Here is an 18,955-nt window from a genome sequence, read left to right as displayed (position 1 = left end):
CTCATAACGCCCAAATAATACTCTTTGTTTACTGTCTGGCCTTCTGGCAAATATTCATGATGCACTACACCGTTGTAATCCATGAAAACCGTCAGCATTGCCTTCTTTTTTGACTGAAAACGACGTGGTTTTTTTGGTCTCGGCTCATTTGGTGAACGCCATTCACTTGCCTGATGTCTGGATTGCGTGTCGTACTCATAAACCCACGTCTCGTCTCCAGTAATGATCCTTTTGATGAATGTGGGATCGGATTCAGCCTCGCAAATCATGTCTTTTGCGACGTCAACACGGTCTCTTTTTTGCATGAAATTGAGGTCTTTTGGCACCAACTTTGCTGCTACACGACGGAAACCCAAATCATTAACCACAATGTCTTGGGCGGATCCATAGGCAATGTTCAAGTCCTCCGCTATTTCTCTGATGGTTAATTTGCGGTTATTGACCAACATTTCTTTTACTTTATCAATTTTTTCACCGACTTTCGATGTCGATGGTCTGCCACTGCGTTCATCATCTTCGATTGACTCACGACCACTTCTGAACCGCTCGTGCCACTGGTAAACGATCGTTTTTTTTAGAGAATCGTTGCCGAAACACTTTTCCAACATTTCCAACGTCCGTGCGCCACTAAATCCGTTTTTTACGCAAAATTTAATACAAGTTCGTTGTTGCAAATTTAAATCCATTTCTGCAATTGTAAAAAATCGCCAACACACACAGAGATAGATGTACTCTTGGCTACGTAACTTTTGCAAATGTCAAGTTATGACACTAAGATTTAAAGGGAATATCAACAACAGATGTACCAATTTAACAAAAAAAACAGAACTCAAATCGGAACGATGGGAGCGCCACACGGTGGTTATTCCGGGAACTTTTTGATCAAGGTAGTATATACCAAGAAATGTTATTGATTTGACATGGAAGAATTTTTTCAGAATGATGGTTCGACACATTCCCACAGAGAATATTCGAAAAGTAAGGGCCCTTAGGTCATTAAGAATATACATTCGTCGGAAAAATTTTTATTGGCGGTTTTAGTTTCCCACAAATCTACTTCACTCTTCTTCACACAATCGCCGTTCACTTCCAAGCACTTTTCGTAGCATTATCAGCTTCCGAATGCGGCCATTTTTGTAGCCTCGACACAATCGTCCAACCTTTCCTTCGCTGCGTAGGCACAACTCCCGATGACTTAAAGCAGCTGATTACAACGCACACTGTGCATATGATGGTCTTTGTTACCAATAGCTTTCCCTTCTCGAGGTTTTCAATTCAGCAAAGATGTACTTCACCACAGACGAAATAAAATGCTCGGAGTGTGACTTTTGTTGCAGAAAATCCAACGAATATTTAGAGCATACCCCGAATGGATGCTCAAAATAGCTAACGAGGCAGCATCACCCTTAACGAGACGCCAGCCGCGAGACAATCGGGGATTCTGGGGCGCTGGATTGCATTTCTCCATCAGCTTTTGCATTTCGGAGAGGCACGCCGAGAATGGAGGGAGGGAGAATGGCGGCTGATTGGCTGGCGCGGATGTTTCGCGGGGAGGAGGGGCACTCGAACGAATCGGAGACGCACGGGCCACATCAAACGCCGGCGCCGTTCGATTCTCCGTACGAGGGATATGAATGTATGATCCCGGGTCTCGAAATATCGGCGATACACTCTTCGCGGGAGCTGGAGATGATACGAGAGGCGTCGGGCGTTAGTTCGGAAATCGACGGCCAACAAGTGCTTGTCCCTTCGTCCCCGTTCATTAGTAATTAAAAACTACCATGGTGGGGCGAAAGAAGGCTACGTGGGATCAACAAAACCTTTTCACAAGGCATGGAGGACCTTTTTCCATAAGGAGTTGTAAAGTGATATCGTGGGCAATGTGAGGGGACGTCGCGACGTTATTCGGGCTTCGTCGGATGCAATCAAAATGAATGCGGGCTGGCATTCGGCCGTTGGAATAGCAATCCGCCCGGGGAAAACGATTTTCACGACCACTCAAGAAGAGTAAAGCGGTCATTTCAGAGTATCACGGCTATTCCAGTCGCTGTGGACGCGTTCAACACATTTGTTTTCATAATCCCAGAAAAAGAGTCGACAAGAGGAGAGCCATCGTAGTCCTGAGGGATTTTGCACAATTTGGGATTCCAGGGAATATTATTTCGGAACATACTTACATCCCTCTGTGGTTCAATCGATAGAAGATGATCGTTTTTCGCCAGAAATTGAATACTTTCAGCTGCTCCCCGATCACCCACAGGTGTATAACTCTTAAAGGTTCAATAGAAATCTTTCATTCGTTCGCGACATTTTCCACCATCGCCATCAGGCTAAATGGGAGAATATTTATGAATCCGAGCGCAATATTCGACTAGGTGAGCCATGGGAAGTACAGACAGTGGGCAGTGAACTCGTAAGGAGGGAGGGTGGGTTGGTGGGCGGGAGGGTCGGATTCTAACCAACAGACAGTTTGGTAGTGGGTGAGGGGTCGCCCGCGAACCCCACCGCCCCCCCCCCCCCCCCCGCCAGGCCTTCTGCGGAGGAGAAGGAGGAGCACTCCGCCAAACTAACGACGCGGCGGTCGGGAATATAGTATGCAGCATCGCCACACATAACCCTCCCCCCTAATCGCCCAGTTGAGAGGCGCAAGGATGACCTCTTCACACCTCAGTATTTTGCCACAGTTCCTCCTCTATTTCTCTAAGTCCTTTCTACCTTTCTTATATCTTAAGTATCTTATATATATATATATATATATATATATATATATATATATATATATATATATATATATATATATATATATATATATATGTATGTATTTATATATTTATATATATACATGTACTGGTCGGAGAGTAAGGAGGCCCAGGGGCCTTTACTATTAGCACTGTAGACAGCAGCTAAAAAGCTAAAACTAATAGAATATGTTGCTAATTTACGGCCATTCTAACCTACCGTACCGGTGTTGATCACTTATGTCATGAGTCTTAATCTAAAATTTTAAGTATTTGGAATTTTTCATTTTACGTGTGTTGGTGCGTGTGTGTTGTATAATAATTGCTATCCATAGTTGGATAATATTTTATAGAAATGAAATGCAGAATTGATAAATATTGGAATATAAAAATGTGAGCACTTTTTTATTTCTCTGTCCTCATAGTGTGGTTAGCGATAGCTTGCGAAAACTTAAAAAAAAGCCCGTGAATTATTATTGTTGATGGCATTTACCATGTCATTACTGGTTATGTTTTTCGTCGTAAGCAGCAATTATCTGAAGCGAACGCTGCATTTCTTGAATGCCTTTGTCCTGATCCAAATTGGCGCTTGGAAAAAAGTCCTTCAGGTTGTAATAATAAATCGTATTTGTATTTTATCATAAAAAATGTGAATGGGTGTAATCCGTTCATTGGGTCTGGTTTCTTTGATTACCGTATTAATTAAAAGAAATGTTCCTTTCCCCGGTAGCCCGAGGCAGCGGTGGACAGCGTGATGAAAAAGAAATTCCTAAGACCGGGTTGGGTAAAGGAAATTCAGCCGAAGGCATCCAAGAAGAGACTCGAATATTCCCAAGGCACTGCATGATGGGCGAGTGAAAATAATTGGGGAAGGCAACACCTGGGAAAACAATAGCAGAGGGACTCTAAGGTTAGAGTGCATAAAATAGATTGAGGTAGGAAGGGATGAAATGAAGAGCCTGGAGAAAAATTCAACCGCGTGCACAGTGGCTTAATCAGAAAAGAAAAAGACAGGCTGCAGAGTGTATAAACAATGATAAAACTGAATCTCACGTATTGACATTTTTGGCCCCGCGGAGACTGAAACTATTATAAACTAAACTATCTGCCCAAGTATGCCATCAATATGCTTCCTATGGAAAATACAATATAATTGATATGCATTAGATAACAGCAAAAGAAAACATTTTATTTGTGTCATACCTCGATGAAACCTGACTTTCATTTACCTTGATGTGAGCGATTATTATTCCGTTAAGATGCATATGTTATGACATTTTGATGGTAAAGATATCTCTGTCCGTATATCATGCGTAACTGTGAGCATGAAAATCTAATTTTAAAAGAAGTAATCATCCATTTCAAATAAAACCCAGTGATAACTGTCTGCCGCGTCAATTTGAACTCGAGGACGATTTATGAAAAACGAGATCATAAAATATTCAGGGACGAAGCCGCCGCCGCGAAAGCGTTTCAGGCTTTTTTCCGCTCATCGAGATTATAAGCTGCTCCAGCCCTTTTGAATGACAGATAATTGATATATTGCTCAAAGACGATTACGATAATGGCAATATAACGTCCATCTATGATTACAGATCAGTCTCGCCGTTCTGATGGGTGACTCTGATTGGCGAAGCGTACGGGAGAAATGCTCTACACACACACACACACACACACACATGCCTCTTGCACACTTACACGGAGTGGAGAGAGAGTTCTCTTTCCACTCTCGTATATGGAGGAAAATCAATCCCAGGACAAAGTCACATACGAAAATTAATATCTCTGAATATTGTTTTCTGCAAAAATGTCCTCCTCCTGCTTAACAAGCGTCACATCATTGGAAGCCTTAACCATCGATTCGTGGCGATTCCCCCAAATAAACCTGCTCGATATATTCCTCGTTCGTGGCTCAAATGTTACGATCACCTCGGAAACTGGTTTGTGATGCCAATATCTCCCGAGTACATTCTCTCTTTATCGAAACAATTGAGACCGTTTTCTCAGATATGGACTTGGAATAATTTTTATCTCAATAAAGCTTCCGTGGTGTTCTTACAAGGTGAACACAAGCCCTCTCCCGTGACTTGAGGGCTTCAAAGTCTCCACTTCCGTTTGCACTGAAGACCTTATGCAGCCGTCCTTGAAAGAGCCATAATTTTAGCACCATAATGGAAAAACAGCATTTAAACTAACGCTAATGCAAAAATTGAAAGACTCACTTGCCTAACCGCTGTGCAAATAAATACATAGTAACCAGGACCAACTATTTCCTGAAAACAAAGCGGGCATGACTTTCCACGCCACAATTTCACTCTCACAAAAGTTGTGCTCGAATTTTCCTGCGATTAGAATAATTTGCCAAATTATTTATTTGCTCTTTAATGTGTAAATCTATCTTTGGGTAAACGACAGCTAACCTAGGTCAGGTGAACTATGGCATGAGTCGAATATAAGGACGTAATTAGGACTGTATGAAGGTCATATGGGTGGCCAAAGGTAATTCCACGTCGGTATGAGCCAGATCCCAACGAAAATCACAGTTTTCTACAAGTGTCTCACAACCGGCGCTCATATACAAAATTCATCAATTGCCACGGACTATCATATATTGAATTCAATTACCACTGCCTCTTAAGTTTATCTCTTATTCCTTACTTAATTTTTAGCCAGTAATTAAATTTTTCCTCCTAATACTTATATTTATTATACTTCTTTCGCTTCCGGTGGTCTGGCGTTTCCCCCTTCACCCGTGGGTGCTCTTCCCTCCATCGCTACACTCTTAGTGCCCCCAACTTTTTTCCTTTCCACCCACGGAGAGGACATTGTCGCTAAAACGGGGGTCCCGCACCGTAACTATTTTTTCTACTTTATTGTCGTTTCTGTTATTTCTTCTATTATAATTGCGGAATGAAAACCTTTAAACTTGGGATAGGATGGTGCGGTGGCTAGAGTTCTGGCTTGCCACCCAGAGGGTTCGAATCCTGGAGATGGATATTTTTCAGTGGCATTCCGATTCCTACATGAGGTGCTTTGTGAAGGGCACTTCGACCGAGTATGCCGTCCGTCGGATGGGACGTTAAGCTGCGGACTCCTTGACGCATTTCATTATGAGAGGAGGCTGATGCAGACGCCGGGTTTCTCTCCACCCTTCCTCCGTTCCCATCAATCCCCAATGGCGAAAATGACCTCAGCTGTCAGTCGCCTCCCTGCCCTAAAAATAATCCTACTTTCTTTAAAACTGAATCTGCACAGCCCGCTAAATCTTCTGAATTTTCAAAAAACTAGCCCATGAAGTCGTTCATCATATTGAAGAAGTAATATACAAGTACATGAACATCTCATTTCAAAGATTTGCCATTCTATTTATAATATTATTACTATTTGATAGTTCACCTTTTCATGTACAAGTAGATTAAGAATGGACAAAGTCAATCAGAATCTCAGACAGTCCATCGCCAATCAAAGTGCTCTGCATCCCATTTCCTCTCCCTTTTGGATTCCTGGAAACAATTTCCTCTCCTCTCCTTCGACCATGCCTTGTATTTCCTTTTTTATTGTCCTTTCGGTCCATTTTATTCTTTCCGTCCATCTTCACTCACTCACATCTCAAAAGCATCCAATCCACGTCTATCATCCTGTTTCACGGATGTTTCACGGATCACCATGTTTCCGCGCCGTTCATATCAAACCCTCCATATCAAAGTTTTGACGAGCCTTTTCTGAACATCCTTACTCAAAGCCCCTGTCATCAATTGCCTCCTCCTTGTGAAAGCTGCTAGGCCTAACGCAATCCTCTTATGCTCCCATTGACTCGGTTGTTTTGGTCGAAAAAACTTCCTTCGTAGAAGAACTGTTCCACCTGTTCCATTTTCTGCCCTCCTATTTTAGGGATTAACTTAACTTTTCTATTTCTTGAAAACATTATAACTTTTATTCTTGATTCAAATCAAAGTTATCAATTCAAAAACGTCTTTGCATCGATATTCTCGATTACCTTCTTCGTTGCCGTTGGAGATAAGTAAACCTTTCGGCAGCTGACGGAATTTTAATGTTAGAAATACTACATTATATAGCAACGTTTCGTAAAGGTGCATGTTTTTTTAGCACGATCGATTCGTCCGCGAAACACGAAATATAATACCTTCGTGGCGTTGAAGAATATGATACAAAAGATTACCATTGAGCCTGTTATTTCCGCGAAAAGTCTCCCAAATATCCCCTTACCCCACCCTCAACGGTCACCTCGTTAATAGATGGGGGCGGGATATCAAAGTAAAAGCATTCAACACGTCCCATCGGCTTCAGCGAGAACGATATAAAACCTTCAAATTTTAGTGTGGTACTTCACGCGAGACGCTTAACCGATTATGCACCTATTATGTGATTCAATGCCTTAATTAGAGTGGAAGAATGCATATTTTTCTCTTAAACTTCTTAATTTCTCAATTCAACGATTGAAAGGTCAATCGATTCATTATATATTAAGAACCGGTTTATCGCACAAATTGTCGAACGATCAATATGCCTCCATAAACGACGAATCTTCATCTTTTGCACACAAGTAATGAGAAGGGGCACTGCACTACTCCTCCGCCTTCAAATGACGAAATAAATGCACTGGATACCATAGAATCGATCCTCATGAGTGAAACAAGATTTTTACTTGCGATGATCTCACCCTTCATTACTTTCGTGCCCCTAAAAAACTAACTCATTGAAGATGGAAGTAAATTTAGCACGATGAGGTCACAAAACTATATGGTTGTGTCACGTACGCCATACTAAAATAAATTCCAATGAATTTCGCAAGTGGCGAGTCTTCGCTCTTTGCTTTGGGTGTTTTACTAACTGATTGCTCACTCTGACTCGTTTTCCGATGCACCTGGCTCAATTATGAGCCTTTTGATGATCTCAGGATAACTAAGCACTCAAAACTCTCATTAAGTACGGTGAACATGCAGTTAATGACAATTTTATGGCGATGGGAACACCGAACGACGAGTTGGATTCCATCAATGTCCTGGAACAAACTGCTATTGCTCTGCAATTTAGAAATATTACACGTAAGGATGAAGTACTTCATAGGTGCATAGGCCATTCTTTCTTTCGTGTAGTTTTAATAATCAAATTTAACTGAGCCGAGTCATAACTCTCATCTCTCTCTAAATACTTCACTGTTTCTTAAAATCGGTGCATCAATACGATCTAAGCAAAAATTGTCCCTTCCAATCGTCTAACACATTCTATCACTGCCATTCCCGATGGAGACGAGACATTGTAATGCAGAGGCACGATGCCCCCTCATTGCTGCCTCCCTCCCCCAATGGGCAGCGTGATTGGGGCGGACGGAGCAGAGAGCTTCCTCCTGCCCAACCCCTTCCAGAGACGCCTGCCCCCCCCCCCCCGCGTCGCTCTTCCCTCGAGGAACCGGTGGCAGCGGAGGATTGGAAAGCGACCGAAAGAGACGTAGGAGGAGTGATTCTCCGCCCGGAAAGAGAGAGAGTGGGGGCGAGAGAGACGCCCCCCGCTCAAGAGTATCGCATGATGTGACGTGCGAGGCAGGGGGATAAGGAGCGAGCGGGCGAGTGGAACCCCCTTGACTCTCAGAGAGAGAGGAAGGAAGCAAATGGAGGGTTGCAGCGGATGCAGCTGAGCCCCAGCTCACATGTGGGAGGGACTAGAATGGCCAATGAAGGCAGCCCTTGCACTCAACTCATTGCATTGCACGTGAGTTCACAAAAAAACCCCACTCTCTATCCACTGCTTGATGTTGAAGCAACTTCCAATTACGTTGGAGAGAATCATTATTGAGCGTGAACATGCGGTGGGCTCCAAATCAAAAGTCCCAAGTACAAATAAATCATACGCAGTCGCTCTTTGTTCGGAGATGAGTTCTTACGACGAGGGTATCGACTACACAAAGGCGTCTTTTCTTCAGTTGTAATGCATCACTGAAATGTCTATCGTCCATGAAATATAACATGGATGTTTGGAACATTCTAAGCAATAGAACACTTCGCCAAGAAACAGAAAGGAAAGATAAGGCGAGTGCTTTGAGCACTTTGGGTTTGTTCGTCGAGCGTGGCATAATGTTGAATCTTATCCAAGTGCTCTCGGGGGAGACCGTGGGGCCGCAGGGGGTCGCGTCACCTGGTACGCGGAGGTCAGCGGCGAGGAGCGTGGACACACGTCACACCCCCGGGTGCCGGGGGTTGCAGGGTTTAACGGGAGCGGCATGAACATCGGCCCAAAGGCATGCAATATGCGTGCGTCAAATCCGTCGATCCACATCTCTCAAAGAAGGCACACTTTCAAAAAAATAAATTGATGACCCACGCGGCTTCACGATGTCCCGCACTTCTACAAACTAGAAGCTACAGTCAAAAACAGATTTCTAAAATATTTTCAATAAAAACATAGCTCTGAGTTTGACAGAAAAAAGATAAATTGGTAATATAGTAATACTCCCTAGATTATCATCAAAATTTGCAATCACTTTTGAAATCCCATTCTACAGCGGAATTAGAAAGTAGTTATAAGAACTAAAAATATGAATAGCAAAGAAGGCTTCCGCGAAGGCTGGAAAATGAAGGTTCAAATATTCCAAGGTTTCTTCCGCGCGGAAGATTCACGCGGATCTTCCAAAAATGGATCCACGAATGGGAAATCCCGGAATATTTTAATCTGTATAGTGTGAAAACAGAAGTTGTAGTGGCTCATCGTTATAATGCACGGCCATTTAGTCATCTGGCGATTCAAATGAATTTCGCCGTATATTTACACAGCAAAGTTAAACAAATTTCCCAGATTCAAAGGAATCAAAGCACACATGTGCATCCATTGTGATTGTGAACATATATTTTCTTTCGCACGAAATTCCGAAAGGCATATTCTCGATTTATTACCAAGATAAAAGTTTATTTCTCTGTGTGTGTATATATATATATATATATATATATATATATATATATATATATAGAATAATATGGGGCATATTGCACCGCATATCAACAGCTCTTATTACGATTATGCGATCACGGTGAAGGGTGAAAGAAAATTAGATCTATTAACTATTCAGGCAGCTGTTCAAAAATTGTTGGCCCGCCTAGGATACGAAATTTAAAAATACAATTAAATCCATTCTTTGATTTTGCTTAATTTTTATTTTCTAAATCACATATTAATGAACAGCTACACAAATAAAGGCCGGAGCCGTTCTCAATCGTAACCGCGATCTAAAAAGTCAATACGGTGTTCCCTTAGGGATAGCGCCGCCGTCGCCAATAGGAGGCATGCGATGACCTCATTTCTCACTTTTCACCCGAGATATCACTCCGAACCTTTAAATTTTAAACTCAAGGCATTATCCCGAAATCACCAGAGGGTCATTTTATTTGGATTAAATGGCATTCAAAGATGAGTGGATAGACGTGTTCAGCCATCTAGTAGTTCTCCGCCTTTCTAGGTTGATAAGTAGACCTAGCATTTTCACAACTTTTAAGTAAGCCTATTAGATTGGGCGTACGACGCAAGCTGCCATAAATGCTTAAAAGCGATTAAGGTCCTTGACATGCCTCTGAAAATAGAGGAAAGTGTAAAGAAGTAGAGAAAGAAAACATAAGAAGGGTGCTGATGAAGCCTGAAACAGTGTTAAAGCAAGCCGCAACATAATACGTATCCCTTCCGCCGCCCGCTTCTGAATTATTCGTAATTTCTTTGCGGTTTGGCTTCCGCTCGGGTGGAAATGTTCAAAGTTACTGAGATCGGTTAAAGTCATGAGCGAAAGAAACTATTAGACTACAATAAATGTTTCGCCGAATCAGATCGATTTGGGGCATGAAATTAAGATTAGTGAAGTTTTATTGGCCCATCTTTATTGCGTATTAACTTCCAAAGAAATTACAAAGAAACTTTAAATTGATACTCGTGTATTAAAATAAATGAATTGCATCTTAAATGACCCATAATTTAAAAATATTCCATGCATTATTTGATTAAATGGAATTATTCGAGTAATATCTTATTTTCGACGTTGGGAAATAAAGTGATCTAGTAAAAGTATCAAAGCAAGTATAAAATTTCAAGATAAAATAGAGATCTATGACTTATGAAAATTAGCGCCATCAGTAGGTCAAAATTTGGAAATATTCCCGATGTGAAAAAGGGAAAAAGCAGAAATGTTAACGCAACATAAATTGCCTGCAGTCATGGATTAATTAGGTGCGAACATGTATACACTTCCGTTAGGGTACCTAAGAGTTAAAGAGTGATGAATATAACACAAGATCTGCTCTATGGTCATATTTGATTGATAAGCATTTAAACTTAATTACTATTCATTTCATTATCCAATATTGGCAAACTAACAACCAATAAATTATTTCTAAATGCATATCGAAGATTGCCAACGGTGGAAAAACGGAGAAAAATTCATGTTAAGTAATATGGACGACACTTAATTCAATTATTAGCTCCTCTGTAGTCATTTTTACTTCATTATTTTTCATTAATAACCGAAAAGAAACAAAATTGATCCATATGAATCATCTTGTAACATACCATATGAATTAGCGTTCTTCTTTTTTCTTATTGTAGGAAATGAATATTCATTAACAATGCAAATATGTTGACTCTCGCCGAATAAGCTATTTCTTTTTATATCGCATACCCATCGCAAATCTTTTCTAAGTAAACCAGGAATATTTCTGACTAATTCGTATGCTACTGCATCTTTAATTAAATTTCTCAACTTGAAACACTCTCATTAGATATTATACCAAGTCAGTTCCAAATGTACGGGGGCGACTCGAAAAGTAAGGTCTCCTATTTTTTTCATGAAAAATCAAATTTATTCTCCACTTTGCGTACATCGCTGGAAAGGTTGAACATTTAGCTATTTTTCTACATATTCACCTTGACGATCAATCACTTTTCGAATCCTTGTAAGCAGCTTTTTAATACCGGCGTCGTAGGATCGTAGTAGTAGGGCTCATTTTTCCCCGCATATGCGGTCGGACGGACCGCGGTTTCTCTGGCTAATTTCTTGGGAGTAGGTTCTCAGGATTGACTGGAGGCCGATGGTAGTTGGCTCCCAGGTTTTGCGGAGTGCGGATCGTTCGTTTGCGAAACCTCTATACCTCGTTACGCTCAAATTTTGCGTGAAACTGGGCAAAGCCGGGAAAGGGACTCATGACATGCTCGAGGCAGCTTATGGTGATAACGCCATGAGTAGATCGGCAGGGTGTTTATGAGTGGCACAAGTTGTTTCGGAGGAGGGTAGAGAAGATGACGACGCCAAACGGACGCCCTTCGACCTCAAAAAGCGACGAAAATCTTGCGAAAGTGAAGGCTTTGTTGGACAGGAATCGCAGATCAAGTGTTTGCATGGTTTCTGACCATCCATTGGAATCCCTAAAAGTAATGTGCGACCAAAAACTTGGGCATGAGGAAGGTGTGACCGAAGTTGGCACCGCGAGTGCTCTCGGACGAACAAAAGGAAACTCGCACGCGAATCTACCAAGAACCTCTCGACCAGGCATCAGCCACCCTACAGCCCTAACATTGCTCCACCGGACTTCTTTCTCTTCCCCCGCTTCAAATCCGTGCTGAAAGGACGTCACAATCGTGGAAGTGTTACACCGGACCGTGACGAGGGAGCTTAGCTTAATTCCGGGCGTTGCCTTCCATAAGGGCTCTTCCTCCCCCTCCTGAGGCGTGAAAACCCGCTAACAGCGGAGTGTGGACCTACAAGGGCGCTACTTCGCAGACTTCTGGGTGAATTTATCAATTTTGGCAATTCATTATTTTTATTGACGCAGTCCTACTACTTTTGGGCCAGGCCTCGTAAAATCATCGATTTTATCTCAACTAAGTATTTAGTAAGATAATTTAAAGCAAAGGTCTGCTTTACTAAAATAAAAGCTTCTACAACGCGTACAAACCTCGCCATTAATTTGAGGGAAACAGCGTAATTTTTCAAGCCCTTAATCCATAGTTTTCATCCTATAAATGTCAAGATTGTGCTGAACGTGCAATTGGCACAAGTAGCACGCAATTTTTAAAGAAGAATAATGAAAAAACGATCGCTGTATTATGCTAAGAACTTAAACAGAATATGGCTTTACACTAAGAGTCATTCAAATGTTGTTATTGAATTGGTGATGAGTAATCTGTGTGATATTTCGAGTATAAGATCTTCCCGGGAGAATGCTGGGGGCACGCAGGGGGAATAAGAAGGAAATGATCCCCTCTATTCCTCTCTTCTGAATGCATTCCATAAATCTTAGTTCAAAATCAGTTCTCTCTTCAAATCTGTTAAAATCAATCTTCGGATTCATTACTGTTTTTCACCCCCTCCTCTGTGTTAAGTAACTTGCCTGAAAAAGGGCCGACGCAACTCGATCGATAGCTCCATCAGATTTATTCATTTTTCATGGAAAATACGATATTGCATTTGGAAAATAAATCCGAGTGGATCGAGGGAAGCAAAGCATTCCCCTTCCGCCGAGAGAATGGCTCCGCTTCAACCAATCAAACGCCTAATATGAGAACGTCTCTCTCCTCCCTTCCATCCCTCCCCTCCTTCTCTCCACGCTCACGTCATTCAAAACACGCGGGACGCAAACTGAATATGGCGTTGCTCGAGGTTAATTTGGGTATCGATTGCTTTTGTTTACCTTCCGCTGTTACACATTGCCATTCGTTTCCCTGGATATCCTCGAAAGAAAGGGCGCACTTGGAAACAAAACCAGATTCATGACCAGGGGCATCGATTTTTCTCCCTCTGCCGTCTCCTCCTCCCCCTGCCTCCGCGCGCGGGCCGCACTCTCCCATCCCTCCCGCGGCCCTCCTCCCTCTCCTCCACGGCTTCGCCCCAAACAAAACGCGCGCCGCCCCAGATGCGAGACATCGGGGCAGCAAGTGGACGCCCCCGGCCCCCACCCCGTCACTCCCCGGGGCCGGGAATGCGTCCCCGAAACGGTTGGGCGATGTTTTTATTTGTGCGCAACCCAATTAAACGGAGGCATGCCCGGCAGTCACGAAGCTCCGACGAATCGCTCGCGAATCTGCGCCAAAAACCTCTCCTCCCGTTTTTTAGCGGATTTGAAAGCGCTCCCGTGTGGCGGAAACCATGAATTTCCAATAATCGCTGTTTTTTCTTCGCGAGCAGCGTGCACTATAATTCATGGGGCCTCGGCGTCCATCAGCTACCAAATCCCATTTTAGTAATTTAACGATAAAACGCTCAGCTGCCCACCGATTCTTTGATGATCATCGCCAATTTGAAAAGGTGAGCACTTCCTTATGCTAAAAACAAATGAATAATTAGGAAAAAAGAGGCGAAATGGTTCACTGATTTATGATTCCAATAAACTCTATGCTGCATTTTGAATTTAAGAAATCTGCAATGAGGAAGAAGTAAATATTACTACACCTTGTTTCTGGAAATATTCCCCATTGTAATTACCAAACCACCTCGCTGAAATAACTTGACCTAAAAACGTCAAGGTATGACGATATAATGATGGTCGGTATGACACCGATGAAATTTAAGTAAAATGTCAAATAACTTGAAATTTTCAAATTCTCTGTTGATTTAATATTTCAAACTCGTTGGTTGCCCAAATACAGTCCAAGATGGATGCATGAAGTCGTGATGCTAAGACCAACAACGCAATTGCAGTGAGTACGTTGTCGATGCAATCATATGTCGCTTGAATGTTAGTTGACTCAGTTGGTACAAAGTGCTGCAACTAAAATAATACATTTGATAAGCAGAATTCAAAAAATATCCAATTGACGATATTTTTACGACAATTTTGCAAAATAAAATTTTATCGCCAAAAGTCAGAGACCGGAGATGGAGGGATATCTCACGCATAACTGGTCATCACATTGCATTTGTTTTTTCTTTCATAAGAGTGTAAAAGAATGGACCATATAAGTCTGGATAATGATAATTGAACGTGAAGATATGGGCTGAGTGCCCGTGATCCTTATTTAGACGACGGAGAAAAGAAAGGATAGGGAAGGAATTATAGAACTGAGATCCCAACATTTCCGTCGAAATTCAGTCATCCATAGGAGGCGACACCTTCAGCACAGAAAAGGGGCGTGCTACTGCAGTGGGAAGTAAGAGACCTCATGCTGACATCTCTATTCAACTTATTTTGGTAGTTTACGGTAGTTACAAATATATTTATTGTTTTCTTAGAAAGTAATTTCAACATTTATTACCATAAGACCAAATAAACCAAAATAACAAAAATATTTCCATGTTATTAAGTCCAAAAACCATTTTTTTCGAAAATTCTCGAGGCGTTACTAGATAATAACCAGCTGTATTCTGTTAGAAGAGCGATCACTCGTATCATTAAGTTCCCGATCAATTGCACATCTTTCTATCCCGGATAGATTAAGGACATAATATAATGAAGGACCCAACACTGAATGCCCGACAAGAGGCAAAACATTCGAAGTAAACATTTGTTATGTTGCAGAAATTTCATAGATGGATAAATTCCTTCGCCTTTACCGGGATTCGAACCCCGTTCCTTCGATTCTCCATCGGTTGAACCGAATAGGCGGGACGCTCCATTACGCACTATCAATTCTTCCTTAGTATTGTGGGATCTGGGTTCCGAGTTCCGGTCAAGGCGAATGATTTTTACAATATTGGCTGTATTGCGGTGTATATCCGCGGATGACTCAGTCAGAGTGGCTTCAGCGGCATTTTCCGAAATTCTATCAATGAGTCACATCGCTTGGTTTCTCTTCGCACTTCACTCGTCACGGAAATCTCACTGAGCGATGCCTTGCCCAGAAGTGCTTTAACTGTCAGACACATGGAACAATTAAATTTTCCCCTGAGATCAAAATCTTTGGAAATGCTTACAATCTGTATATCTTTATCTGGAAATCTTTACAATAGACCTCGGTGATTTCGCCCGACAAAAAACAGTTGCGAGATACCAATCTTTCGCGCTGCTTTCCAAGAGTAATCAGCATGTTAAAATATATATATATATATATATATATATATATATATATATATATATACATAGAGAGAGAGAAATATGGGGCAAATTGCACCGCATATCAACTGCTCTTATTACGATTATGCGACCACGGTGAAGGGTAAAAGAAAATTAGTTCTATTAACTATCCAGGAAGCTGTTCAAAAATTGTTGGCCCGCCTAGGATACGAAATTTAAAAATACAATTAAATCCATTCGTTATATATGTATATGTATATATATATACATTTATATGTACATTTATACATACATATATTTATAAAAACATATATACACACACATATATTCACACACACACAAAGGCAACTTGGTGGTGATGGTCGACAACGAATACCTAATTCGCATTCTGATTAAACCTAGTCAGCCCAATTAATGCTCATTCGTCGGAGTGATTCGTGTGCCATGCATGTTGGAGATGGCCTCGGAAGCGAAGGGGGAGGCTTCTCTCGAAGATCAGCCCCTCATTCGGAGAGTACAATAAAACACGAGCCATGCACTCACCCTTGTAGACAAGACCGGGAACCAGGGTGTCGGCCTCGAACAAGCCATGCGTCACATCCAGCGTCAGCCACGGCGCCATGGCGCCTCCAGTTAGGCGCCCTCTCGGTGGCGCCCCCTCGAGGGGCGAGTCGCCGCCACAGGGCTCGTCCTCCCACGGCAGGGGTGGGGGGTCCGCCGAGGGGGCCACAGGTGAGGATGACCCGGGGGTTGGCGATGGGGGGGGCGCGGAGGGCGAGAGGAGAGAACGGGGCGGGTCGGAGGGCGCGGGGAGGGAGGCGGCGCGGGCGAGGAAGAGGGACCACACCAGGAGACTCGCCCATCGCCCCGCCGGCCGAGAGAGGAGGCGCAGCGGGGGCCCGTCGCCAGCGTCCGTCCGACACTCCCCAGTCGATGGGCCCGGGGGGCCGACGGCACCGGGGTAGCTCTGGCGAGAGGGTCGTCCACCGGGAAGCAACGGCGCTCCCCCACTGCCCCCTTCCGCCCTCCGGAGCCGTCGCGACGGGCCTTCTCTGAGGAACCCCATGGCTCGAATCCCGTTCCTCCAGGTCACTCAAGAAATGGGTTTGGCTCCTCTCAGCCGAGGACATAAATCTCAAGCTACTGCGGAAACTTCTTCAGTAAAGTGAACACTCGATTTAGGCACGACCAATTGAGGATGCGAATAAGAAAGATGAAGAAGCACTTAATATCACCGAGTTTCCACACGAGCGTCAGATGCAACCCAAATATCATGCGAGCCTCAGAATTGAGGTAATGAAGAAACTTGATGAAAGTCGACTTGAGTATGAGCACTAAGTCCTAATTTGTCGGAGAGCCTATCGTGGAAGCACTAACACCAAAACCACAAGGAAAAAATAAAAGCTATTTATTTGAAATTTTTTCTGATATTCACATCCAAGTAAGCATAGAACGCAACTGACAGAGACGATTATGTCACCACAATTTGCCCCTAATGCCTATGTAACAAACGATATTTTTTGCAGTAATTTTTGCAAACACCCATCACTCGAACAAATAAAGTGAGAAAATTTATTAAAGATATTTAATATTCAGAGTTGGAGAAGTACAGAGAGTAATTTTAGAATCAGTCACACTTCTTGTCAAGAAGATAGTATTTCTCTGCTAATGAAAATTGTCTCGTCTTAGATCACTTTTCGGTCTTTTGCAACAACCCCTAGATCTACTACCGTCGACATTAAAATGCGGGAGATTTGACAGTTAGCCCATGTCACTCCTCGCATTCCCTTGCCTGCCCTCACGAACGCGGACAAGTGCTCTCCTCTGGGGCCGCGCATTGCTCCTATTTGCAGTGCAGCGCGTTTCCCTCGCACCCGTGCCGGGGGCAGCTGCTCCACCGCCTCCTCCTCCGCCTCATCACCATCGGCCCCTCTCCTCGGAACGCCCTCGGCCGGAATTAGTAACCCCGCCGCAATTACAACAACAGCGCGTGAATGGACAATTATGGAAGATAAACAGAACAAATAGCCTAAAATTGCGAAGAAAAGACTGCGTCCTTGTAAGCCTACTTAGGAAGAAAGCTGGACCAAAAGAGTGTCGCAATATTAATGTATCTTGCTCCTGGCAAAATCAACGCCTAATGGATTGACGCCAAAACGACGACCCGATGCAGGATTCGAAATCCGATCTTCAATGGAGAGGGTGCCCGATGAGACTGTCCCGAAAACTTATTTCGTTGAAATGCGAAACGGACCAATTCTTAAAGAGTAACAAATCGATAAATGGCGATGACAAGTCAAGTGCCTGAACCGAGGAACGTGTTCCCCTCCCAGACTACATGAAAGTCGTACGGATAACGAGAGCGTAGCGTACCTTCTGGCGAAAACGATTGTTCGATGTATTAATTGAAACGTTCGTTGTTTTAAAATATAGAATTTGAAAGACAAATTTCACAATTCCAAGAGCTTATAGTCAGCAGAGAAAGCGAAAATCCGCGTGAATTACAAGTCTCCTTCAACTGGACGGTGTATCGTCTAATTCTCAATTCTAGTTTCACGCAAAACAAAGAATTTTTATTTTTCATTCCTGGTATACATCTGACTTTTTCATATTTCCGTAACTCGCAAAAGAAAAACAGCATACCAGGCAATCTTGGATCATTGAACGGATTTCTCAAGACAATATGAAACTTCTCTCGAACTGAGTGAGTAATCAATGGAGTTTAGGATTGCCCCGAAATTATGTTTACTAATGCATCCCACAGTTGATCGGAAGAGGGAGTGAAACTATCGCCCGAATGACAACACCGCGGCCTCCCTCCAAATGCTCCGGGAATGCTTCGGTCGCGAGGAGTTCAGAGAAAAGAGCGGGGGTCGTCCCAAACCATGAGCCCTTGTCCCAATCACAGCGGAAAACACCTTCCAAAGAAACGAGAGTGTAAGTCGAGCGACTCCAAAACAGAGTGAAAGCAGCGGCCGAGAGAGAGAGAGGAGGAAATCGAGGCGTCCCTCGGAGCAATCGAACTGACCGAAACTACTTCCCTGGTCTCCCGCTACACTTGATGCGCTTGACACTTGATTTTTTTCCTTTTGAATTTAGGTCACATGGCCATGCCGGAGTGAAAAAACAAACTAGTGTCGATTGGCTGAATCTAGGGGCTGATGCACGAAGCTGTTGACGGGTGCGGAGATGCTCACAAAGAGCTGACGACGGTAAAAG

General features: G+C 43.0%; 1 protein-coding gene across 1 annotated transcript in view; it reads right to left on the bottom strand.

Moving 5' to 3' along the window:
• LOC139696479 (uncharacterized) overlaps positions 1–16,802 on the bottom strand; it is a 434,479-nt gene extending 417,677 nt beyond the window's left edge. Inside the window, exon 1 of the mRNA XM_071595264.1 lies at positions 16,280–16,802. Within this exon, the coding sequence (XP_071451365.1) occupies positions 16,280–16,802 (523 nt within the window). The remainder of the gene's footprint in view (positions 1–16,279) is intronic.
• Positions 16,803–18,955: the final 2,153 nt, after the last annotated feature.

The sequence above is a fragment of the Hetaerina americana genome, unplaced genomic scaffold (genome assembly GCF_022747635.1).
Source record: "Hetaerina americana unplaced genomic scaffold, ioHetAmer1.1.p SCAF_7, whole genome shotgun sequence".
NCBI classification, from domain to species: Eukaryota; Metazoa; Arthropoda; class Insecta; order Odonata; family Calopterygidae; genus Hetaerina; species Hetaerina americana.
The sequence above is the reverse complement of the archived record's forward strand: the minus strand, read 5'-3'. Positions and strand labels throughout refer to the sequence as shown.